General features: G+C 39.3%; 1 protein-coding gene across 22 annotated transcripts in view; it reads right to left on the minus strand.

The window, feature by feature from the left end:
- PCDH15 (protocadherin related 15) overlaps positions 1-26,306 on the minus strand; it is a 790,091-nt gene that overhangs the window by 292,682 nt on the left and 471,103 nt on the right. For all 22 annotated transcript variants that reach the window (XM_039547294.1, XM_039547276.1, XM_039547275.1 and 19 more), the window contains 2 exons: positions 14,116-14,309; positions 4,343-4,475 (listed from right to left, as the gene is read on the minus strand). In XM_039547294.1, coding sequence (XP_039403228.1) covers positions 4,343-4,475; positions 14,116-14,309 — 327 coding nt within the window. The remainder of the gene's footprint in view (positions 1-4,342; positions 4,476-14,115; positions 14,310-26,306) is intronic.

Here is a 26,306-nt window from a genome sequence, read left to right on the forward strand (position 1 = left end):
TGTGAAGTAATAAACAGCTTCTAGGCATGCAATAAACGCAGTTTTATTTACCAAATAACACAGTGGGGATTATTTATTGCTGTGTTACTTAAGGTAATCTTGATTGTTGCTATTAAAATACCAGTTGTAATCAACTGGGTACATTTTAAAACACGTGGAATTAGCATACAAAATAAATTGGACTTTCCTTCATCTGCGTGTTAATAGAAGGAACTGACAATTAGAATATCCAATAAAGTGGAATTTTTAAGTGTATGTAGCTATTGGGTATATTTGAAATATTGAGGATTACTTATTAGGAGTTGAAATACATTGCAAGGCCTTAGGGGTCACATAGTTCAGAAAAAAAATTAAAGAACCTGCTCTCAAAAGAAGCTGGTCTTTCGTGTCTATTGTCATCAGAATCTTGTGTCAAAAATTAACAAAAGTGAATTAAATGAACAAGGATTTAAAATGTGGTTTTTGTTGGGTTTTTTTTTTGTTTCCAATACTTCTCACTTCCATCCTACCAAACAGAACAAGGTCTCAATCCTACAAACAATTATGCATCTGCTTAACCTTTAAAATCACAAGCAGTCTCCTTGATCTCAATGGAAATGACACATGTTCAAGACAAACAGTCTTTGGACAAATTTTATTAGATATATTTGTGATTTAACAATTAAATATTTTGCTTAAATATTGCAATATCTTATTTGAATTTAATAATAAAATAATAGATTACACATATGCCATGCTGTGTGTCAGGATATACATTATACAATACAAAGTTATCATTTGAATGTATATTATAATAAGGTTTTTTTTAAAATTTTCAAAGCACTGTTCTTTAATAATTAGAATGTTTTATGCTCTTTTCAAAATATTCTTAGTGATAATATCTGGGGATCTCTGTTATGTAATGGGAGTATGGCCATGGCTAGCTACACCGCCTAAATCCTCCCCTCCATAGATGACCAAGTCACTGAGAAGGGATGCAAGGACCATGACTCTTTCATTTCTACAAATGAAATTTAGGCCTGATATGTTTTCCTAAAGATAATTTTAACTAGATTAAACACTTGTTTTAAATTTCTGGAGTATAAAACTTGATATTACAACGCAATATTAACAAACACATACTGAAAATTAATTTGGAAACTTTGGGAAAAGGGCAATGCTCATTTCAACACTCTATTTACTTTTCCAATACTGTGTTTGCATAATCCAATATCCTAAAACTAGCTAAGGTTTGCTACCTACAAGATAACCTGAGCCTCAAGGATTGCATATTCCTGCATTAGAGGAGCTGCCGGTTTAATGCCTATTCCTGATTCAGCCTGCTGCTGGCTCCCTTTTTTCAATGCTTGCATAGACAACTAGCTTATGATTGACTATGAAAATTATCCAGAGGAGTTGGGCTGTGTAATTCTAAAACACACTACAGGCAGTACAAATGTGCCAAAAGGTAACTTTCAGTGTTGGGCTAATTTATTTGTTCTCTCTCGGCGTGGGTGTTTGTGTCTGTTTAACCATCCATAATTATGCTAATCTTTTGTCAGTGGTTCAGCACATTGTTTAACAGAAACTTTTCCCTATGCATCTCCATAAATCAGTCTCAGTTAAAGTTCCTGTATTTCATTCTGGTTTAGATAATTTGTTTTCAATAAATTTACTGAAAATGGCAAACATACAGAGCCATATCCTCTGATGAGTATCGTAGCTCTGGCACTGACTTCATTGATTAGCTCCATTCAGGGGAGCTCTATTGAATTATGCTATTTATACCAGCTGATGCTCTAGTCCACTGTCTCTGATTCTATTCCTTTGAGCATCTGCATTCTGCTGAGGTAAACAGACTACAGTATGTGGTCCTCATTCACTACAGACTGAGTTCTCAGGTCAAAATTGTCCAAGCAATGCTATTAGGACTGTCAATTAATTGCAGTTAAGGTATGCGATTAACGCAAAACAAATTAACTAGATTAAAATTATACTTGCGATTAATCACAGATTTCATCATACTCTTAAACAATAATAGAATACCAAATAAAATTTATTATAAATATTTGTGAATGTTTTTCAACATTTTCAAATATATTGATTTCAATTACAAAACAGAATAAAAAGTGTACAATGCTCACTTTATATTTTATTACAAATATTTGCACTGTAAAAATGATAAACAAAATAAATAGTATTTTTCAATTCACCTCATACTTGTCCACTCAGTCCTACTTCTTGTTCAGCGAATTGGTAAGGCAAAAAAGTTTGTTTACATTTACGGTAGATAATGCTGCCCGCTTTTTATTTACAATGTCACCTGAAAGTAAGAACAGGTGTTCGCATGGCATTGCTGCAGCTGGGGTTGCAAGGTATTTACAAGTCAGATATGAAAACATTCTTATGCCCCTTCCTGGTTCGACTTGTAGGCACATAAATTTTACTTTGTTTTGTTTTTGAGTGCAGTTATGTAAAATAGTAATACTAATTCTACATTTGTAAGTTGCACTTTCACGATAAAGAGATTGTTCTACAGTACTTGTCTGAAAATGAGCACTTTATATTTTGTATTCTATGTTGTAATTGAAATCAATATATTTGAAAAATGTAGAAAAAAACATCAAAAATATTTATAATACACTTAAATTGGTATTCTATTGTTGTTTAACAATGTGATTAAAACTGCAATTATGACAATTTTTTAAATCTTGTGATTAATTGCATTTTCTTAAATAGTTTGACAGCCCTAAATGCTATCTCTCTTACTATTTTTCACTACTGAAATTAGTTACTCACTGAAAACAGTTAGCACAAACTCAATTTAGGATAAATACATTCAGGCTAGGTTTTTTAAATGAGCCTAAGAGAATTAGTTGCCTAAATACAATTGGGATATGGATGCCTATTTCTTTTAGGCTTCTTTAAAAACTCCAGCCCAGATTTATTGAAAAACTCATGGTTTTGTGCTGCATTTATTACAAGGGCCTGATTCTACAATAGCATAAAATAGCAAACTGAGTAGGGAACCAGGCTCAAAGTGAGTATATAATAATGATTTCACATACTGTATTCCATCTACACACACAATATAGCTACATCCACACTATGAGCTAGAGGTGTGATTCTCAGCTCATATACACATACACATGCCCACTAGGTTGAGGCAGGTTTGCACTTGGCACAGCTAAGCCACGCTGTTGCTTCCTCTGCCTGTGCTGCTAGTGGCTGCATGACTATTTCCATTTGCACTAGGTCTCACTGAGGTAGCATGTGTGTACCCAAGATGGGAAGCACATCCATAGCTCATAGATAGACATAGCCTATATGTAGTGATATAACATATAACAACTTTTGGAGTCATGTAAGGAACTGCAGGACCACATAAAATTGCATTTTACATACATCTTGGACCACCTCAGCTGTACCCTGCCCACTAATCCATCTACTCCATTCATAACTTCTGAGCACCTTCAAATAGCAGCAATTTAAAACACACACACACAGTTCCTTCTTCCTTCCTTAAATGTGGAATTACCTCCCAAAATCACTTGCCTCAGAGGTAAAGCCCTTTTCCACTGACAGGTTCAGTGGTCCAATACCATGACTGCTCAAGACCAGAAATAGGAATTTTGAACCACTAGAAAGAGAGAAGATTCTCAGCTTCCTACTGGGAAAAGCTTGTTGATTCTGGGCATAGTAGGTCCTGAGTTATGAGATATCAGAGAACTCTAACTGGGACATTGAACATTTTGCCTCTGAGTCACTGGTTCAAATCAAGCTCCAGTCAGCAGTGACTGAAAGTAATTACACAACTGAATAGTCATAATACATGTGAAACAATGAGCTGTTAGTGTCAGTGAACTTCATAGTGGGCAGATACAATAAACACAACTGGCCTCCTTTTGGGCAGTATCAGCAGAGAGGCTAAGGAATTAATGGACACAGAAATGGAATTTTTCTCTCACTTTTAGAAGTGTTGAGACTAGTGAACCATTATAGGGAAATTTGCATAACCACTGTAACTGCCTGGTAGATAAATACAAGCCCTTCAATATTCAGGGCTTTCATGCTGACAACCTACACAAATATTAAATTAAATGAAAAGTTTAAATATAATCTATTATTCTTTATCACATTTCTGAGCAGAAGGCTGGTTAATAGCTATGCATGAATATATGTTGGTATGATGGAAATCTGAAATGTTACAAAAATGCCAAGTCAGCATTTTCTTATGCACTATGTCTCTTTTATGGAATAGATTTTAATCCTCGCTTTGACCTCTACAGGAGGACAGGACCCTGAGTCTCACACATGTAAACAGAAGTAGCTGTGTAAAGGCTTACACTGAAGTATTCTGTACCTGCAGGTTTAACAAAATGGCACCAATTCTCATGGCCTCACTGATTTCAAGACTGTACATCAGCTGGGGAAAGCGGGGAGGGCTCTGATTGTTTGGAGGGAGTACCTCAATGTAAACAGTAGTGATGGAGCTCCTGCAACGACAGAAAAAGAACCAAATCCAAGTCAAAATCAATTTAAAGCAGAATGGCAATATAACCTACTATTCCTATATCTATGGACTGTCCTCCCTAATCCCGTAGGTCACACAACCTCTCTCTCCTGCTCAAAACCCTTCTTCAAGTCATACCTCTACCTGCATTGTCTCAGAAATGACCCAGACTCCCATCTCAACCTATCAAAATCTTGAATATTTTTAAAAGGAACTAACTTGGTGCGTGCTTTGCAAAAATGAGCCCCCAAACACCTGAGTTGTATTATGTCTTTTCTGACACAGTGTCAAATTCTGATACACTAATGCATGCTCCCCCATTGGGGGAAATCCTTGACTGGTGAAAGCCAGCTATGTTTCTTCGGGGATAGAAGACAGGGATGGCTGAAGGAGGGAACAGGGCTGGAACACACAGCACTCTAGATTATGCTCCTCCAAATTAACGCTGAGCACCAAAATAGCCCACAGCAACTCCAGGATAGAGAGCATGGGAAAAGTGTCTTAGACGCACCTTTCTCTTATATCTCAGTACAACTGAAGATCTAGCCTACACACTTTACTATACTACCAACGTCTACAATATCTGCAGAACCATAAAGCAGTGCCTTGTTATCAGGAAACATGTCACCTAGTAAGCAATCATTACACAGCAGGTTATTATTATTACTATTTAGTTTTTGTATTACTGTAGTGCCTAGGAGCAGGGCCGGCTTTAGACCAGTTCCACCAATTCCCCCGAATTGGGCCCCGCGCCTAAGAGGGCCCTGAGCCCAGTGAGAATCTCTTCCCTGGCTAGAGACGCCTTTTTAATTTTTACTCACCAGGCAGCACTCCGGGTCTCCAGCAGCAGTTCGGAGATGCGTCCTTCTCTTGTTCAGGGTTTTCGGCAGCACTTCGGCGGTGGGTCCTTCAGTGCCGGCGAAGATCTGGAGCAAGTGAAGGACACGCCGCCGAAGTGCCGCTGAAGACTCGGAGCACCGCCCAGTGAGTACAAGCCCCACGTGTTTTTTTTTACTTTTTCTTCCTTTTTTTTTTGTCATCCCTGCCGGGGCCCCGTCGAAACTATTCGAATTAGGCCCCGCACTTCCTAAAGCCGGCCCTGCCTAGGAGCCCCAGTCATGGACCAGTATCACATTTTCTTTTGCATAAACTAATTGACAATCTTTAAATCTCCATTTTCTTTAGGGCTGAAGTAAAAGAAATCATGATTTGACAAACAAATATGCCTAAAACTGCTGGGAAGAAATCTGAACATGTACATTTTCCAGAGGATATAAAATATGAATAGTTTAAAAATCTACTAAAAGGTACACAGGAATATGAATTTGAAATCACTTTGCGTCAACTGAAGATAAGTTTACTTAAATACCATAAAATGCACATCACTAATCAATACTTTGTTAATTAGCTGTACAAGATTCTGATACAGTACATGCTTGTTCTTGCTATATTACAGACACTATTTTTTTTACGTGTAAAGTTAGAAAATGTTCATGTTGATAAAAAATGTTTATGTTGCTTATATCATGCCAGACATTAGCTAAATGTTCCACACCATCCCTACATAGTTCTTCCAGTGCACATCATGTTTAAGTATCTGCGCAGCTACTATACACACTGTGTGATTGTTTAGCAACATGGAAAAATGTTCTCAAGGGCAGTGGTTCTCAAAACCGGTCCACCACTTGTTCAAGGAAAGCCCCTGGCGGGCCGGGCCGGTTTGTTTACCTGCCGCGTCCGCAGGTTTGGCCGATCACGGCTCCCACTGGCCATGGTTTGCCGCTCCAGGCCAATGGGGGCTGTGGGAAGGGCGGCCAGTACATCCCTCGGCCCACTCCGCTTCCCTGCAGAAAAACTGTGCACATGTTCATGCACATTCAACCTACCCCTTTTAGAGACACAGTTTGGGGTCTGTTCGCCACCTGAGATATTTCATAGGAAAACAACAATTTTTGACAGTATAGAGGGTGCTAAAGTTTATGCAGATGATGTTTTGATCAGGGGAAAAGAAGTAGAAGAGCATGACCAGAGGTTTTGGGCAACTCTGGAAAGAGCAAGAGGTGCTGTGCTAAAGCCAAACAAATACAAGTGTAAATTCCATGTAATGGAAAATATACACCCATGGGAGAACTTAACACCGCCAGGCAAGCATGGAGAGCACATGCAGAGGCCATATCCAGCATGCCTGCCTCAACAGATAAGGAAGTTAAACAAACAAAGATCTCTTGGAATGGTGAACTGGGGAAATTCATGCCTAATCTAGCTGTCCAAACAATCAACTTGAGAGCATCACTGTGCAAAAATGTTTAATGAGCTCAAGATGCAAATCTTAATAAAGCATTTGAAAAACTGAAGGAGTTAGCTAAAGAGGCCCTAGTCCTGAGGAACCATGACAGTAAGAGTACAACTAAGTTGAACATGGATGCCTCCAAGAAGGGTATTAGCACATTCCTCTTACAGCAGTATGGTCAAAACTGGAGACCAGTAGCTTGTGTGTCACGGGCACTAACAAAAACAGAGTGTCGATATACGCTGAAATGGAGGAGTAGGCTTTCGCTTAAGTCCATGGGTGTAAATGTTTAATGTCTATATTTATGGGAGGCCATAAAACACTTATTACTATTGCCAAAAGGGGGAACTGAAGGAGATCTCAGCCCAGGGTCCTGTGTACGTCAACACCTGAGTAGGTGATCTCCCATCAAGGAGTCTACATCCACTGCCCTGAACTACTTCCTACTGCTGTCCCTTCAGTTTGGGGAATGGCCTTGTGATGGGGTGGCTGCCCCTCACTGGCAGAACAGGGGTGAAAAGCAACCCTAGGGAGGCTGTGCCAGAGGCAGCCAATTAGAAAGTGGCTGAGAGGAGTTGCCATTCATGGCCCAGCAGGCTCATATAAGAAGAACAGGCAGGGCAGAGTTCAGTAGCTGACTGGAATGTGAGGGGAGAAGACAAGGCTCCTAGCAGGGTGAAGAAGCCCCAGCACTTGGGACAATTCAGTGCTGCAAACAAGGGACAGGGGAGCTAGAGAGAGCTCCTGGCTGGCTGCTAGGGCCTGCAGGCTCAGGCCCTGAGGTAAGGGCAGAAGAGGGTGCTGGAGCTGCATGGGAAGTGGCCCTGGGACAGTGGACTGCAGTTGCCACTGAGGGAAGTGGCTAGGCGGAGACTGCAGGTCCCCCAGAAGGGGAGAACATGGAGTGTGGCTCAGCTGTAGGGCAGTGTCATGAAGAGAATGCCACAGTCCTTGGAGTGATGTGGGTCCAGGAGCAGAGGTGAGGGTGAGCAAGACACCATCAGAAGAGGGTGCAGAGCTAATTCCCAAGACAGCCAGTAGGAGGTGCCACAGTGGTAAGTCATGCCCCATCACAGGCCTGCCATAGTCCAAGCTGCTGTGGTGGCTTTTCTCTAGTAGTGACCCCTCGTGGACCCTGGGTGGCATCCTGTTGTGGTCCCAGATTTTTCTGGGTGAGGCAGCTGTAAGTTTGGTGGGCTTGGAATCCCCACAAGGTCTCCATGCTTCAGTCACCTGAGCTCCTAGGCCTCTTTCTCAGTCTCCTTTGGCTAGGAAGACAGTGCTTGCTTCCTGATGGCTTACTCAAATGGCAGATTGGTGATCCTTCCCCTCAGCTAGGGAAGCAGCTAGCTCCTGCCTCTTCACCAGTCAGCCATGAACTGAGCTGGGTTATCTCCTCCTCCTTCCCCTCTCCAGGCCTGGCATTAGCTGCAGCTATAATAGGACAGGGCTAGCTGAACCTGAAGGCTCTCTTTAACTCCTTCTGTGCTGGTAGGTAGGTAGGATTCTCTGCTTCATCACATTGGGTTTAGACATGTAACCACTAGTCCCCATTATCCGATGGGATGGTGGAAAGTAATGTTAAAATAATAAAGCAGCTACTGAAAAAGGCTGCAGCGTCTCATCTGTACTTAGTGCTGTTAAACTATAGGAGGGCACCAGCGAAACTTGGTTTGTCACTTGCATTCATTCATTTTAACAGATCTCTGAGACCTAGAATACCTTGAATGTTAGATGCTGATGTCAGTGGAACTGGGGATTTGCAGAAGTATAAAGAGGCAGGAAAAACTAACCAAAAAGAGCAGTATGATTTGGAGTCCTGAGAGTAGCAGTCACTTCACAAATATCAATAGTGTACATCTATGATAGTAATCAATGGTTGCAAACAACATACATGTCATATAAGCTTGTCATCCCAGCTGAACATTTACTGTGGTGGAATAGATGATGCCTGCTACTACTTCCACTAGAGAGGAAAATAACAGGCATCAAGTTTGGTTACTTTGCCTGAGAATGTCTCAGTTAGGCAACAACCACAATACGTCAAGACAACCAAGACCCAAACATACTGCCAGAACAAATGGACTTACTGCCTCCTGACAACAGTAGTTTTGATATTTCAAGGGTGACCTGCAAGTTCAAGTAACAGTACAAGACACCTGAGGGATTAATTGACCATTGTTAGTAACTAGGTTGATTACAAGTATTTGAAATTGTGTTATATAAATGTTGTTTGTTAACTGTTATTAATTGATTCTGGCCGGGAAAAGATTATGTGGTTTTGGAAACTGTGCCTTTAAACAGCATAGGTTCCCAGACAGGAGGTCTGGGGGAGGCAAACTGCAGAGAAAGCTGGAACTGGTCACTGAATAATGAGGTTCTCTTTCAAACACCTTTGGCCCAGAGTGATTACTGAACACCACATTGCCCATATAGGAGGCAATGAAAAGCCACACCATTCCCAAAGTGGCACTGGAGAGATTGGACTCATTTTCTGTCTTATCTCTGCACCTCCTTGTGGAGTCCTCAGTGCATGCAACACCGGTGAGAGGGAACCCTCAATAGTTACACAAAGCGGGAGGGCACTACTTCTCACTCAGGTGTCCCTGACTACATAGAAATTGATCACTGTCTGGGCCAGTGTACACCAACTGCTCATCAGTACTGTTTTAAGGTATGCTAGCATGTATGTACAAGTTTAAAGAGATTTGTATGCATATTAGTGGACTCTCATTTCTGAAGACATACTGCATCACTGTAGACACCCTTCAAAGAGAAAATGCAGATGGGCAGGTGGATAGACCTGATCTGGTGGATTGTTTTCATCATTAACTGTAATGATCCTGCAGTCTAAGAAGAACTGGAAGAGGACAGGAAACCTTAAAATCTGCTCTTTAATTGTTCATATATCACAAATGCCTTTCCTTTTTGTCAATACACTGGAAATTGCTCATGAATGACTCCTTAACTATGACATAAATAACAAATAGCAGATAGAATTAAGCATGAAATATTTGTCCTTGATTAATGTAATTAAATATAATTTAGTACACTTATACCATGTTACTAAGTCTAGCTAATAATGGATATCTTAAGAACATCGAGTACAGTATCTTACCATATGGCTATAATGAATTACAAACCATTAATTTGAAGTGTTAATAAAAAATAAGACATAGAACTAAGCTAATTTTAAATTTGGATTCACAAAGCAGAACCCAGTCATTTATTACTTTGTTTGACAATGAGATATTTTTTCCTCATCTAAATTACTATTTCATATTTCTTTACTTCTTATTGAACTCTTATTAAACCCAATTAAACTTTCTTATTTTTTCCCCAGGAATAATGGTCATATTTGAGAGAAAATCCAGCTGTATTCCCCTGTTCTAAGTATAGGAAATTTCTCTCAAAGTCTCCCAAGGAAGAAAATGTATAAGTAGAACCATTGTACTTTATTGAATTAGATTACTCTTCAACTAAACAAACAGCTATATCCCTAGGATGAAATCCTGAACCAATAAAGTTAATAACATAGCCTTTAGCCAGGAAATGCCATCAGCTGTAGATAAGTCAAAAACCACTAACAAACTTGAGTCTATAAAATATTCAGTATATAGTAGTCACCATTAAAAAGTTAATATTTGACCTCAATTACTACACAGTGTTAAATGAAAAAACTTCAGTATTTCCATATACTTTAAAAAGGAAACATGGTAAATAGGTCAGTGAATTTTTGAGTGAGTGAATTGAAATGTTTAGTTTTCTAGTCTTCCAGAAAAATATCAGTTACACATCACTTATCTCATTTTGTACTATTGATAGCTTAAAAAAATTAAACCAATCTAAATATATGACACTATTAACACATCTTTTTACCTCTTTACTAGAATTCTAATGTCCTCCTTCATTTATTTGCTGAATAAAGAGGAAGTGACAAAAACAAGACCTAGTCTAAACCTTGATTCCAAGTCTGTCCAAATAGATTCCCTCAAGCTTTCTGGGGAAACAAAAAGAGTTTCTTTCTGGTAGTCATTTTTTCCTTAGAGACTGTACCCTCTCTTTGAGCTGCTCTAAAAGCAATGCAGCGCCGTTCCTTCATAATGTTGAGTCAGAGAGCCAAACATTCTCCTCAGCTTCTCTAAACTATGAAAAGAATCTGCCTAGAGCATTCCCTCCACCATCAATATCTAGATTGATGCCACTTCACTTTATTATGCAAACCTGGATGGTGTGCATCAGGGTCTGTTTTGCTCATCACATCCCTTATTCTACTAAAGCCCATAACTTGCATATTTTGTAAGAATGTATTAGATTTGGTACTGCTCTTCCGGCCCATCATCCTTAGGGTTTGTGTAACCTCATTCAGTCTTGGACTCTCTTTCTCTCAGATAAAATATTAAAGAATGTCCTGTATGTGTGTGAGAATTCTGTCTGGAATTACTATGGGGAGGGACCGAAATATAATAACTGGAGAAATCTTCCTTTGAATGTTAGCAATTCTCCAATAAGATTGTATGTGTGTTCCACAGATCACACTGTCTTCTTATTTGTTGTATTCATGGATAAAAATTAAGGTCAGATAGTTGTTCCAGATCCTAAGAGTTCTTCACAGCAAGAACCTCAGGGAATGAGTTATATATTTGAACTAAAACTTCTTTATAGAACACATTCTTTAGCTGCCAGGATTTCTTTTCCCCCAAAACATTTCAGATTTATCAAACTTCATCTTAAACCCATAAACTTTTGCAAAGATTTAAACGTCTTTATCTCCTCAAAGTAATCAAAAACAGCAAGATCCTATACACATGCAGCTTTGCTTTGTGGTGTACCTCATGTACAATGTGCACTGTATTGTGCATGTCACATACTCTCTCAAAGGATTCTATGACTATAGCCAGGGTTTTTGCCGCCCCAAGCAGGAAAAAAAAAGAAGCCGCGATCACGATTGGCGGCTGCTCCAGGGCACCACTTTCTTCTTCAGCGGCAATTCAGCAGCAGGCCCTTCCCTCTGAGAGGAACCGAGGGACCTGCTGCCGAATTGCTGCCGAAGAGCCCGACGTGCCGCCCCTTCCCGTTGGTCGCCCCAAGCACCTGCTTGCTGAGCTGGTGCCTGGAGCCGGCCCTGACTATAGCCAGTAACAAGAGTGCAAGTGGGCACTCTTACTTGATTCTTTAATAAACGAACAAGCAAAATCTATTGCCATTTATTCAAACTATTGCTCTGGTGTCAGTGTATGGGATCTGAGAATAGAGTTACCCCCTTGATATGAATTAAGACATTAATTCAAAGATTCTATTTCTCTGAATGAAATAAAAGAAGCATGTGTGCATTACCTAACTTTAGAACCAAGTGAGTAATTTCCGGACTCTTTCTTCTGTTGCCATCTGTCTATCTTCGATAAACCTTGTTTAATCTCTGACAAGTAATTTTGGGTGATTCACAGAAGATGTCTGAGAGAGGCCTGATTTACTGAAAGTTCTGAACATCCACTCTCTGGAAGTAAGCCTCCTTGAATGCATCTCATGTTGGACACTCAAAAACTGAGACACCCCAAATCACTAGTCAATTTTGAAAAAAAAAATGTCATACGTCTATAACAAAATAGACCAATGGAACTACAAGAAGTGAGATCTGAACTTGCTTTTGGTGTATATTGTAATAATCAGCCCCTCTAATAGAAATAAGGAATTCATCCCCCAGCAGGATACCATTAAAATATAGATCTTAGGGCATGTGTTAATAATTCTTTAAGATTTGGTAAAGGGTTTATTATTAGTGAAAATAGTGCTGCAGAGAATGAAAAGTTTATCTTGGACCAAGGTGTAATGGACACCAAGCCTTTGAGTCAAATGCTTTAAGTATTTTAACAACAACTGTAAAGATCTTCCTGTTCCATGCCAGTGTTCAACAAGTAAATTATTTGTACTGCAGACCCAACTAACCAGGGAATAGGCAGTCTACAAATACATAAGACTACACAGTGTCTGCATCAAAGAGTTTACACTCTAAAGTGAAGCATGGTGCAACAGAAGAGTGTAACACATGATAAAAGGGAAGGGAAGACAAAATGTAAGACAAAGTGTATGAGTTTAAGATGAAGTTTGACAAATCTGAAATGTTTTGGGGGAAAAGAAATCCTGGCAGCTAAAGAATGCGTTCTATAAAGAAGTTTCAGTTCAAATATAAGACCACACGTTTACAGAGCTTAGTTTGTAAATAGTCTGATGGATCACCAATAATTTGGAAATATAGAGCAATTTGGAATAAACAAGTAACATCCCAGCTCAATTTAGCCATCATAGTGTGCTGACCGCTTGCAGACTTAACAGCAGAAGTTGGTCTTGGGGGGCAGGGAGGAGGCATCTGGGTAAACTAACAGGATGATATCTTCCTCTTACCTTGACTGCCCAATTTGTGAATGTGAGAAACATTTGAGAGGTGCAGTTACACAAGGCTGCAATTTCTCCCAGTCCCCTTAATTGGAGAATGGACTTGTCACATTTTCGGCACAATGACACCTTACTGGCATTGGGCCCAGAACATGTCATCTCAACCATTGTTATGTAGTTTTTCTACACAATAGTGAAGTGCCAACATTTTTGCTTATTTTCAGCGCACAGTAATCGAGAACAAAAGCAGCAGGGAAGTGGGACTGGATAGCTTTATTTGGGGAACATGACAATCCTGAGCCAACCACAGACAACACACAAACTGATCTGATCTGACAGTAGTCTGAGATTAGACATTAAATGACTTTGCTGGTGTGAATTTAGGTTTTAGTGGTGTGTACTTCATTATTTACACAGCTTGCAATTTATGTGACAAAATAAGCCAAGTCCAGATGAACATGAATACTATAATACCTTGTCACCTGGGCAGAAGGCAGTTGCCAGCTGAGGGATCATTCTGAAGATACTATTATTAATCATTTCTGCATCATAGCAAGCGATGTCCAGACAACCAACATCTATCTTCCTTTCTTTCACTTTTAATTTCTCATACAAACAAGGACAGACAAAATTCCACAGGCAATAATTTAACTTTAAAAAGGAGATAATTCAAGGGGAATGAAATAGTGAAAGTTGTGAGCTGCAAAGAATATGTAAATAAGCCATGAAAATGCAAGTATTAGACTAATTTCTAATATAGTACTTATCAAAAGAAAACTTGAAGTGGGATCAACACACAAAACAGAATAAATTGAAGCCATATCCCTCTGAATGCCTGATGCAGCGCAGATTTTTATGAATAAGAGTATGCTATGCTATTTAAATTTAATTGCTGGGATAGACATAGGTTAAAAATACTTTTTATTATATAATTAATTACCTTCTCTGTGCAGGAGGAGCATTGTCAGATGCTTTGACAGTGAGTGCATAGGACCTCCCTACTGACAATACAACTCCTGGAGCGATGGTGATAAGGCCCGTTCGGTCATTAATGATGAAGTCTCCCTGGTCCCCAGTCAGAATTTCATATATGATCTGCCCATTTGGCCCTTGGTCTGCATCTATGGCACTGAGCTGTAATTGAAAATCAGAATGTAAATACTTAAGAATCAATTTTCCATCCTATTTTATTTTCTCCCAACAAGGGATCTTGCTTTGGAGAAGAAAATTTTCAAAGCAAGAAGAAACACTCTGCATCTACTCTCAAAAAATATTGTCAAAGGAAAATGTAATTTAAAATCAGAATGAGTAAAAGAAAATCCTGCATCAGGAAAAAAAAATCAAAACAACCAATTCTGAATTTATTTAGGACTGCAATTTAACTACGAAATCTAAGCATTAATGAAAGGCTAATTAATACAACATTGATGTTATTCTTTATTGATAGGAATATCTGCCACTGCCTAAAAAAAACCAACCAAACATGTTATTTACAAGAACAAAAAAAAAATTGGGGGCCTACAGTTTATTCATGGAACGGTTCCCTACCTCTGTCTTCCTTAAAATTGTATTGGGATAGTGCTGTTGCTGCCAAAAGTTATGATACTCAAGTCTTGCATAAAAACCTGTTCATGTTAAGGTGGGGAACAATGGCATTATCATTTGTGGGCGGTAGGACTAGGAGGTGTACCACAGACCGATTAGATAACCAAGTCCAGGTGAAACAATAAAGGTGCACGTTTACACACACATCTATGAGAGAGAGATATATTATGCACAGGAAATCCAAAACCATTTATTGCAACTCTGTTTTTGACATTTCTACCACAAAATTATAAAGCTCTGATACCCAGGCTGTGCAACTTTAAGGTCAGATATCTTATGATCCATTAGGGCTAGAAATGAGAGTTTATGCCATTGGAAATGGTAGATTCCTATCTCTGTAATAAGATACACAGCAGCTCTTGCTTCTTACTTCTAGTGTATTACCAGTATATGATATGCACAGTCTCTGATAGGAGATATAGGGAATGTGTGTTTTTTACCAAGTGCACTAAGATGACTTGGAACTACAGTCATATCCTGTATTGAATAGACATTGTTAATATTATCAATGCACTATATCCACACAACATACATATATAGAACAAGTAGGCAATGTTTTCACTTCAGTTGCTTGGGATTCAGGAAGACTATATTTCTTGAGAACACATCAAAAGTATGCACATTTTAGCATTTCTCTTTCCATATGTAAAACGAACAGATTATTCCATAAAAAGCACATAAATACCTATACATAAATCAGTGGTGGTGCTTGTCCATTGAACTTTATCTCATACATTAGAACAGCCACCTTAATTAATAACACATTACAAAATGAAAAAAGAGGTATTGCATTCTGCTACACTCAGATGTGGGGGAAATAATTCAAGTATCATTATTAAGCGTGTTTATTAGGGTAGTGCCTAAGGACCAATCAGGAATGGTGTCCCATTGTGCTAGGCACTGTACAAACAGAATGTCAGACAGTCCCTGTTCCAAAAAGTGTACAATCTAATAGACAAGACAGACACAGGGTGAGGGAAAGGGATATAGCACACAAGCAGAGTGAACAATGTAATGGCAGCAAACATCACATTAGTTCCATGATTTTGGGAGGGGGAGGGGTTGAGGAGCGGTGTGTAGTTAGGATGGGATCAGTTAAATGTAAAGAAAAGTGAAGGGAGAAGGGACACTGAAGGACAGAGGTGAGGGAAACAGGGCACGAGGAAGCTGAGGAGGTGAAGAGACTGTGATGGAGGGAAAGGGAGAGGGTTGGAGCAAACAGTCAATCAGCACAGTGCAGACAAACTTCAGTAAAACTGTAGGAAGTTCTCTGAATGTCTCATGGTCCGTAATTTGCCTGCTTCTGCTGCTTCCTAAAGGCTACATCTCTAGCTGGTTCCTCTCTGTAGTTTTTCCCCGGGAGGTGGAGGGAAGCAACACCTGGGGCCCAGTTTCCTCAGTTCTGAGTCAGAGGTGTGTGTGTTGCGCTGCGTACTGAAAACTCCAAAGATAAAACCTGCGAATTCCAGTACCTCTTGATTGATTAATGGTGAATATTTTCTTCCCATGAAATATGTAGTTTGTTGATATAAACAGCAGCCAATACATCAACATGGCATCAAAGGTTCCATGGCAACTGGAACCTTTGGCTGCCAGCCATAGAGCATGTACTGGTAGCACTGTCCATCAGCTCACCTTCCTGGGTGAACAGCAGTGAAGTGAAAGTGACAAAAAAACCCCCACATTTTCACATCTCCATCCCCTGCTGCTCATGTTTGGTGTTGGACAGCAGAGTTGAAGCATCAATAGGCATCAGTTGGTACAGGAGAAGAACAGCAGGGGATATGGAAAACTGTAAGAACCCACACTAAGCAGCTCTGACTTCAGAAGTGCTCCCCTGCTGGGCTCATACACAGAAGAATGAAAAAGCCATGGTTCCTTTAAAGATTCCTGCTGGCCCATCTGCCTTCCTGCTTTCTTGCTCCCACAGCCCCTAATGCAGCCACAGACTCAGCAAGCATGGAGGCAGGTTCAGGTAACTGTTTGGGAGCCAGAAATCCTCTTCTTTGCCCCTGCATCACTCAGTAGGCTGGCAGAAGCATATGTGGAGGTGGCCTATCACCAGCCTGTCACTCAAATCCTCTCCTGGATTAGAATATAATGTAACCTATTAATCAACATATTATTACACTACCAGCCCTGGTCATGTCACTGCAGTTCAGAGAACATTATTCACAACCTTAGAGACATCTGCTCCCAAGACCCCTGGTGAAAGCGAGACAAGAAGAAGGAAAACATGCACCATATTCTGCCACTAGAGCAAGCAGAGAGAGTACAACCAAAGCTGAAGCATGCAAGTTAATTACATTTACATATGATTCTACGCTACAGGGAGTGAATAAAACACTGAGGGATGTAGCTTTTTTTTTTTCAGAATATTGATAGATTACACAAATAGGCTCAGTGGAATATCAATTTTAATGTGAAGAGTGAGGTACTTAGCCAAAAACAATACCCAAGTTCAGTATAGTAAAAATGCACTGAATTAGTTAATATGATCAGAGGAAATGATCTGGATGTATTGGTAGATCCAACATCCAAATTATGAATTTCAGCATGTAGCAGGTGATGGAGGTTGTTACTGCTGTTGCACACTATGCTATGTGTAGAATTAACCCTTTCTCAAAGAAGCAACAATGGATTAAATAAGGTATGGGGCGTTATAATTAACTGTACCCTAGGTAAGATGCACTGACCCTGAAATTAAAGTGCATTATTGTCTTCACATGCAGTATAGCAATATAAGGTGCATTTCCAAGTGAACAAAGGTATGTTAACATTTATTTTGAACTTTTTTTTTGATACACACTTCGTTAGAACAGACAAAGCTCTTCACAGCTTTCTTGAGAGGTAGCATGGTATCATAGGTTGAATGTTTGAAAAAAATAATAATAATGAAACCTTTCAATTGTTTTCAAAATAGTGAGCAACTCATATTAGAAAGTCATAAAAAAAAATCAAAGTGTCACACACTGTCCTTGGAACACACTCCTCTAATTCTGTGCTTTCTTGCCAAATTCTGCATAGGATGTCCTATAAACTGTGTAGTTTCATAACTGCTCTACATTCCATATGATAGTGTCTTTGGTGTTTCAGCTTAATATCCTGTGATGCTTAGATAAAAACAACACATCAAACTGCAGCACATAAAATCCACTTTCTATACTCCCTTAGGGTTTGCAGAAGCACCTCCAGTTAAAAAGCACGGATGTGCCAGTTTTTTAGATCTTAAAACATCTCTCAAACTGCATATTCCTGTAATCAAATAATCTACATTTACCCTATGCAATTGCTCATACTCATTAACCTTCCAAAGAGAACTTATCATAAAAACTTGATGACATAGTTAAAGTGTTATAATACCCTTCCGCACTGAACACTAACAATAAAAACACACACGAGAAAAAGAAAAAAAAAGAAAATCTTTGAAAAATCCGAGGTCCTAAGTATTTAACTTCAGCATTTGGGACAGGGCCAGTTTTTACTGTGACAGAATGAAAAGAGAAATCAGTTGAATATATAAATATATAAATTAGTAAGGTTAATTAAATTTACAAAAAAGAGGCTTTGAAAATTTAAGTAATCTGAATAACACTTTGGGGGCAAAAAGATGTCTGAAAGGTAGAACTAAAGTCCAAGAACTGCCATCATGATTTATAATTTTGGAAATTCAAATGGCAGGTGTCTTAAGGTGATAGGACTTCATAATTAATATGATTTTGGAAATATTTTAAAGTCAAAATACATAGAAAAAGTAACAGAATAAATAGGATTTATTCCACTTCCTCAAAATGTCTCTTGCATACAGTAACAGTAATTTTGTTATCTTTAAAATGTAAGAAGATTAATTGCAATGACTTGCATTCTACAGCTACTCAACCCAGCAAGAACTAGTTTGGTAGCAGGCAAATGGAAAACTATAATAAGAAATATTAACTTCACATCTGATAAAACCATATACTTGATGAGTATACAAACTCTGATCAATCTCAATCACTTTACATTTGAAGAGAGGAACTGGATTATTCCATTAGACCTGGGTCGCTTTAGAAGTGACAGTTTCAGGGAACCTGTTATGAAGCTAATAAACATATGATCATCAACACTTCTAGTGGTCCCACATCTGTCATGAACTAACTTTCAATCAAGTTGGTCTGAATCCCAAATGCCATACATGATTAGTTCCTCCGGACCTAAACTGAATTGAACGGATATTATCTGCCAAACTGGTTTGTCTCCCAACATCCATGCTTGGAATGATTGTTCCAGTCAAGCAAGTCTGATTCTCCAAAGTCATATTTAATTAGTACAAATTTATTTTAGTATTATGGGTAATTTTATGAAAATGACCATGTAAACTGTACAGTTGAGTCATTTGGAGCAATATGCTACTGAGGACTGCCATGACTGGGCTGTCAAAGCTCAGACAGCAACTGTGCACATTTTTCATTTTTTCTTGGGCTCCCCCATGTAATTCAGCAACTGCTTTTGCTAGAAAATGTGCATATAATCCAATATATTATACAAACTGTAACAAGAAGAAAATACTTTCTTCCCCACACATCAGATAGAGCACCTATTAATGGAGCACTCATAAAGGATACAAAAACCCTTAGCACCCTGAATAAGCCCATTCATTAGAAATGTATGCTGAGGAAATGTTTCCATCAAGTTATTGATTTGGACTAATCAAATGTAATAGTAATTAGAGCATAACAAACTGTGGTTACAGCCCTGGTCTTAGACACACAATTTCACTTAACCTCTTTCCAGTCCAACCAATCACTTTGAACCTTAAATCAAGTTTACATATTACTGCATTTCTTGATGTATGCAGAGAAAGCTGATTTTACAAAGGTTTCAAGGAGTATGTAATACATTTTAAAATCAAAGTGTCATAAAAATTAATTTTGACTTTAATAAAAATTCACAGCTGAGACCAGATATGAATTTCATTTAATGTGGACATTCATATATTCAGGGTTTACTTGTACTTGAAATAAAACATTTAAGATGTGCTTTGGGGGCAAAATTTTCTCTTACCTTATATCTAGCTTCTTATGCTCTCAGTTGTTTGCATTTAACAGCTTATCTACCTTGCACTTAGAAACTATTCTGCAGGAATGCCACAAATAGACAGACAGACACACAGGTGTTTGTAAACAAGTACAGGCAGAAAACTCTAGGTGCATTTTTACAGGATATTTTATAGATATTTAGCTGCAAATGCTGACAGGATTCATTGCAAGATGTAGGTTTAAGAAATCAACAGGAACAAAGACATGACACATTGCAAATACAAAAATGTATAATTTACAATTTAGGATATGCAAATTTGGTCTTTAAAAAAGATTCTTAACAAATTGTCAGTACTTAGTGTGCACTGGATTGCAAAAATTCTGCTTTACATATTGTCTGAGATATGTTATGATATGATTGTTTAGAAGACGAGTTAAATCTCAAGCATGTCACATTTTAGGGCAGGTCTACACTACAGCAGGGATCAACTGAGATCGAGCCACCAGCGGTCAATTTAGCTGGTCTAGTAAAGACCCACCAAATAGATTGCAGATCGCTCTCCAGTCAACCCCTGTATTCCACCCCAATGAGAAGAGTAAGGTAAGTCGATGGGAGAAAACCTCCTGTCGACTCCCCGTGGTGTGGACCCCACAGTAACTCGACCTAAGGTATGTCGACTCCAGCTACGTTATTCACATAGCTGGAGTTGCGTAGCGTAGGTCATCTTACCGCGGAAATGTAGACATAGCCTAAGATGATGACAAGACAATTCATGAAGAGATATAAAAGAGCTAATTTTATTAATTTTGTAAATAAAATTAGCTGTAATGGAACTAATAATACTCTTCACAACCCTTTATAGTGCAAGCAAGAGACATGCGACACAGATGTTTCCACATGCAGATCTATTAATGCGCTACCATTTCTGTTCTTCAGCAACATGTCTGGCCACCATGACCATGCATGGCACTGAGTGTGGTGTTTTTGTGCCACGTGACAAGCAGGAGCTAGGACAGGACCTCTAAAACCATTTTTAATTCTCACCTGAAGCAGGGTTATTTAATATCTCCAGAAGTGAACTAATGCACTAATCCAGTGGTTCTCAACCTTTCCAGACTACTGTACCCCTTTCAGGAGTCTGATTCATCTTGCGTACCCCAATTTTCACCTCACTTAAAAACTACTTGCTTACAAAATCAGACATAAAAATACAAAAGTGTCAAAGCCACACTATTACTGAAAAACTGCTCCCTGTCTCATTTTACCACATACTTATGAATCGATTGGAATATAAATATTGTACTTACATTTCAGTGTATAGCGTATAAAGCAGTATAAACAAATCATTGTCTATATTGAAATTTTAGTTTGTACTGACTTCGCTAGTGCTTTTATGTAACCTGTTCCAAAACTAGGCAAATATCTAGATGATTTGATGTGCCTCTTGGAAGACCTCTGAGTACCCCCTGGGGTACATATATCCCTGTTTGAGAACCACTGCATTAATCCACTCCCCTCCTTTTCTTTTTACCCATAGACTTATTTAACTGTTATTATGACAAATGTACTGTAAAATCTTCTGAACATGGACATATCAGAATGATACTTTCCTCTGATAAATAAAATAGAGGTAATTAAGATAAACAGAAAACATAAAACTGGTTACATTTGTTTCAGACAAGAAAAGCACTGCATACATTTCAAGGGGAGCTCAAGAGTTATTATGTAGACAGAATAAAAACACAATACAAAAATACAGCAAAGATCCGTTTTGTAGCTTTCAAAGGCCAAGAAAGTTTTTGGCCCCCAAAGGCGAATTTTGCAGAAATCTAGCTTTTTTGTTCCTCAGTTCTGTCATTTTCTTGGTTACTGTTCTCTGTTCCTTGTTGATTTCTTTCCTGTACATTTACTTCATTTTATTTCCAATTATATGTTATATATAGAAATAAAGATATGTCTAATTAAATAATGACATGGTGTGAATCATTTACATGATCTGTTTAAAGTATAATTTTATCACACAACTACACACTCCATTTATTAATATGCAACTCATTTAATCATCTGAGTTATGGCAGACAAACATTACTAATAGCCAGCCAGCAGCGGCAGCGCAGGCGCGGCGGCGGGCGGGGCGGGCTTGGGGGGGCGGGGCTCGGTGGGGCTTGGCTGCGCTGGCATTTGCGGCAGGCCGACGCCCGCCGGGGCCGGACCGGCCGAGCATGACTGCGCGCAGGTCTCCGGCCGCGGGTCGCGGTTTCCCGCTCCGCGGCGGCGGCGCGGGCGCGCGACTGTTCGTCCCGGCTCCGTGGACCGGCGTGGCAGGCATGGGGCGGAGCTCAACCGCTCCACGGGAAGAGGGGACCCGCCGCGGGATCGGGGAAGGGCGGCGCAGCGCTCCGCGCTGCTTGGGGCAGCCTAGTTTCTAGAGCCGCCCCTGCTAATAGCAATGGTAATGTTGGCAGACAGAACAGAAAAACCTACAAGAAAATGAACCCTGCCCACCGAAGTTAATCAGTACACATATAGGCTATTTTGTGAAGTTAAGTCAAAAGAATGATCACATATTTCATTTTTAACTACCCACATAGTTATCAGCATTAAAATCAAAACAATAGATTTATTTAATTGCTAATTTCTCAGCCGTGGAATGTTGTACAGTTCCTAAAAAAGCAGACAGAATGGCCTGATAAAAATAAATTCTCAAGATGGACAGGGCATTAAATCTATCTCATACAGCACAAATAATTATTGTTTTTTATTTTAAAAAAACTATTCAAAATACCCCACCCTCCTCTGGAAGAGAATAGCATCAATCCTTCAAAACACATAAGATCACAACTCGTAAGATAGACATCCAAAATAAAATAAATCCTAGTGGATTCTGACTTGGGAGCAAGGCAAACACTACCACACCAGTCTCTATTGAAGAGATAATTCTTTGTTTTGAATTCTGTGCCCCTCTTCCTATCTGTAGACAGACAGGAACCTGATTTATGAAAGCAGCAAGTTCCTCACCTGCAGCACTCTCTTCTTTTCTAGCAATTCTGTAGAAGCTATGCTGTAGGGGATCCACAAAACCAGACAGGTCAGGTTACAGTGCAGGAGCCAGATTATTCCCTCCACCAAGCCCACTGAGAAAGCCAACAAAAGTCACTATAACCAGAGATTATTCATTGTCAGTGACTTGCCCACTCCAAGTGAATTAAGGGACATGGAGCAGGCGGCATCAGAGCTTACACTTTGGTGCAGCTTGAGCCACTATAAACTGCACTGTCAGAACCAGTCCTATAGGGACTCTTCCACTGACAGACTGCATGGCAGAGCTGTACATGTTCCAGTTCAATCTCTGGCATGGGAGGAAGTAGGGGAGAAAGCAGAATTTCCCTGTGGTGGGAATCCTCACCACCCTAGGAAAGTGGCAAGTTACACATTTAGAACTGGTCTAAGATCCCTTTGGTACAAAGTTGACCCTAGCAAGGGCCACAAATGCAGCCCACATTTTACTTATTTGTTTAATCATAATACTACAACACTCTGTTGGCTTTCAAACTTTAAAAGCAGACTGGCCATTATATGAAAACAAACTAATACACTAGAGAAGGAATTAGCGTTTTTGTCAGACTAATTGTTTTATAGATTAATCATTTTATTACTTATCTCTCTAATGCAATCTGCTTCAGGAACATAGACATTCTTTGCTTATGTGTAAATTATATCCAATTACATAGACTCAGTGAGGTCAGTGCTGCCTTTTCTGACCTACTTTCTCTGACTGGAGTAAGTGGTTTCGTCGACTAAACAAATTCGGCCTGGGTCATTTTCCTTTTAAATCATAGCTGATTATCATCTCAAAGGAGATAAGTGCCTTAAAATATACTAAAGCAATTATGTGGTGATGCTATAGAATGAAATGCTTTGTCACATGTACATGCAGATGAGTACAAACAGGGTAGTTATGTACATACAGATGAGTATAAGGATAATTAGTTCAGTAAAATTCAATACAGAATTTAGTTTTGTTTAACACTGTTTCTTGAAAAAGAAAAACTTTAACCAGTCTAACAAAAAACTACTTAAAGTTTTTCTTTTTAAAGAAATAATGTTAAATGAAACTAACAGTCTGATTCAGCATTACAAATCTGCCTTACTGGCCCCTTACATTTCCACAGGCCTCAAATCCACAGATGTCAATGCTATCATAATTCCAGAAGTACAATTCATTCTCTAGTGCCTGCAGAATACTGAATTAAAGACTCCATGTTGGCAGCCTTGGCAGGTATAAGAGACAAGATCAGCAAGTTCCCATATTTTTTGATACAGAAGCAAGTTACTTCTCAACTGACTAAACTATTATTCATTATTAGCTTATAGTAAGAATCAGAGCTTCATTGTGCTGGCCACTTTACAACACATTAAAAAGATAGTTCCTGCCACGGATGTATGTATTTATTAGAAAGCAATCAGAGCCTGGACTTATCTGCCTCTACCACACTACCAGCATTATAAAGTGTTGTGGTTTGGAAGTATCATGGCACTACATCTGCAGAGAGAGGTAAGGGGAGGAGAAAACCTACACTCACAACTCTCAGGTTTTGCTTTACTTCATTTTTAATTCTGGAAAGCCAGAAGTCATTCCCAGAACCTGCCCACCCACTTCTTCCACCCACACTACCTGCAAATATAGAATTATTTACTCTAGGCCTAGTTCAGGCATAACTTCAGCTAGGTGCTGTCAGAAACTCAGCTGGTCCCAACAAACCCTCACTAAATGACTGTGCTCCCTGATGTGTCAGAAAAGCCAAATGATTGCCATTTAAGCCCTGCAGCAGCAGCACAGTGGCAGCTCAATGCATTCCAGGCCCCAAAGCTATTTTGCAGGGGTCCCCAATGTGGTGCCTGCGGGAGCCATGGTGCCCGCGGGGGCATCTAAATGTGCCCGTGTCCTGGCCGGCGGTGGAGCATCCGCCGAAATGCCACCGACAAGCAACGTCATCCAGAGGCGTCGCCGCCGAAATGCCACAGAAGTTCAACGGCATTTCGGCGAATGCTCCACCGCCGCCATGGTCCTTCGTCTGGTTGGGGACTACTGCTATATCGGATCTGCTTCCTCTGAACTCCTGGCTCAAACCATCGGCTTGCCTCCTGAGCACATCTCTTTTTCTGCCCTTTGATTCTTCTCTGACCACTAGGGCCAGACTCCTTCTCTATCCACTAGTTTATACTGCCTACACCTCGGTGTAGGACAGCTGCCTAATTATATTTACAATTTACATTTACCCCTAACTTCCAATCTTCTTCCCTTTGGTAGTCCCCTGAGTTGAATACCAGAGCAACACTCAGGGTCAGACCAGGGTTGGAGACCAGAGATCAGCAGTAGTTGGTTCTGACTTCAGCCTGATAACTAAGAATCACAATGGGATCAGAGACTGGAAATCAGAAGGTGATGCAAGGCCTGGAGCTGCAGCAAACCAGACATCTATATGGTTGTCCAGACAACTTTCTGAGGCACCCTTTAGGGTTAAATAGTAAGCATGGACCAATCAGAGGGCAGCAGGGTTCTGTTGCTCTGGCCCCTTTGGGTGGTACGTCCTGTGACACCTAATCTCCACAGTACTCCTTGCAGGTGACTCTGGATAACCTCCCAGTGGTGATATAGGAATGTCAGATAGCTGCCCTAAGAACTGCAGACCTGGGTTCTAGTCCTCCACATCCTTATAATAATTAACTCTGTAAAAGCAAGTTTCTCTTATAGTATGGGAGTTTCATATCATACATGAATTATGGGAACTTTTTGTTTTCCCAAGAACTCCCAAGATGAACCTCTTGTACTATAAGAACATACTTCTGAGGTCACATTTTAATGCATATAATAACAAACACCCACAATAAGCACAAAGCTTTTTCACACAATTACTTAACTTTCATCAAATTTAATAAATAGTAGAAGGAAATAATTGTATACACTAAAGTTTATCCTACTATTGCATTCATAAGTACAACTATAGTTTACATTAAACAAAAGTAGAAGATTTCAGTTTGATGATACTTAAATCTTACACATTTTACATTAGTGATGAAAAGAAAGTATCAAACAGCATGTGACTGATACTCTCTTCCAGTTTTGAACTGCCACATTTAAATAAGAAAGTAAGACTAGGACTTTTCAAAAAATCCTAAAGAAGCCAGGTGCCTAAATCCCCCTGAAATTCAAAGGAGGTTGCATGCCTAACACCATTAGGTTCCCTTGAAAATCCCAGTTTCCATCTTTATATTTACATACAGATGACACAGTTAAACAAGCATTAAACAATCTATTGCTTAGGGGAAAATATCAGGAAAAATATTAAGCAAGGGAAAAAACAGATATATATCAATGGATGGAAATACAGCTTTAAAGTTATTTTCTAAAGCCAAAATAAAACTTGTGATAGAGTAATGAAAATAAATCACTTTGGTTAATTTAAAAAAAATATCATTTCAAACACCCTTCCTGTTCTTATTTTT

Source organism: Mauremys reevesii, linkage group 7 (genome assembly GCF_016161935.1).
Source record: "Mauremys reevesii isolate NIE-2019 linkage group 7, ASM1616193v1, whole genome shotgun sequence".
Classification (NCBI taxonomy): Eukaryota; Metazoa; Chordata; order Testudines; family Geoemydidae; genus Mauremys; species Mauremys reevesii.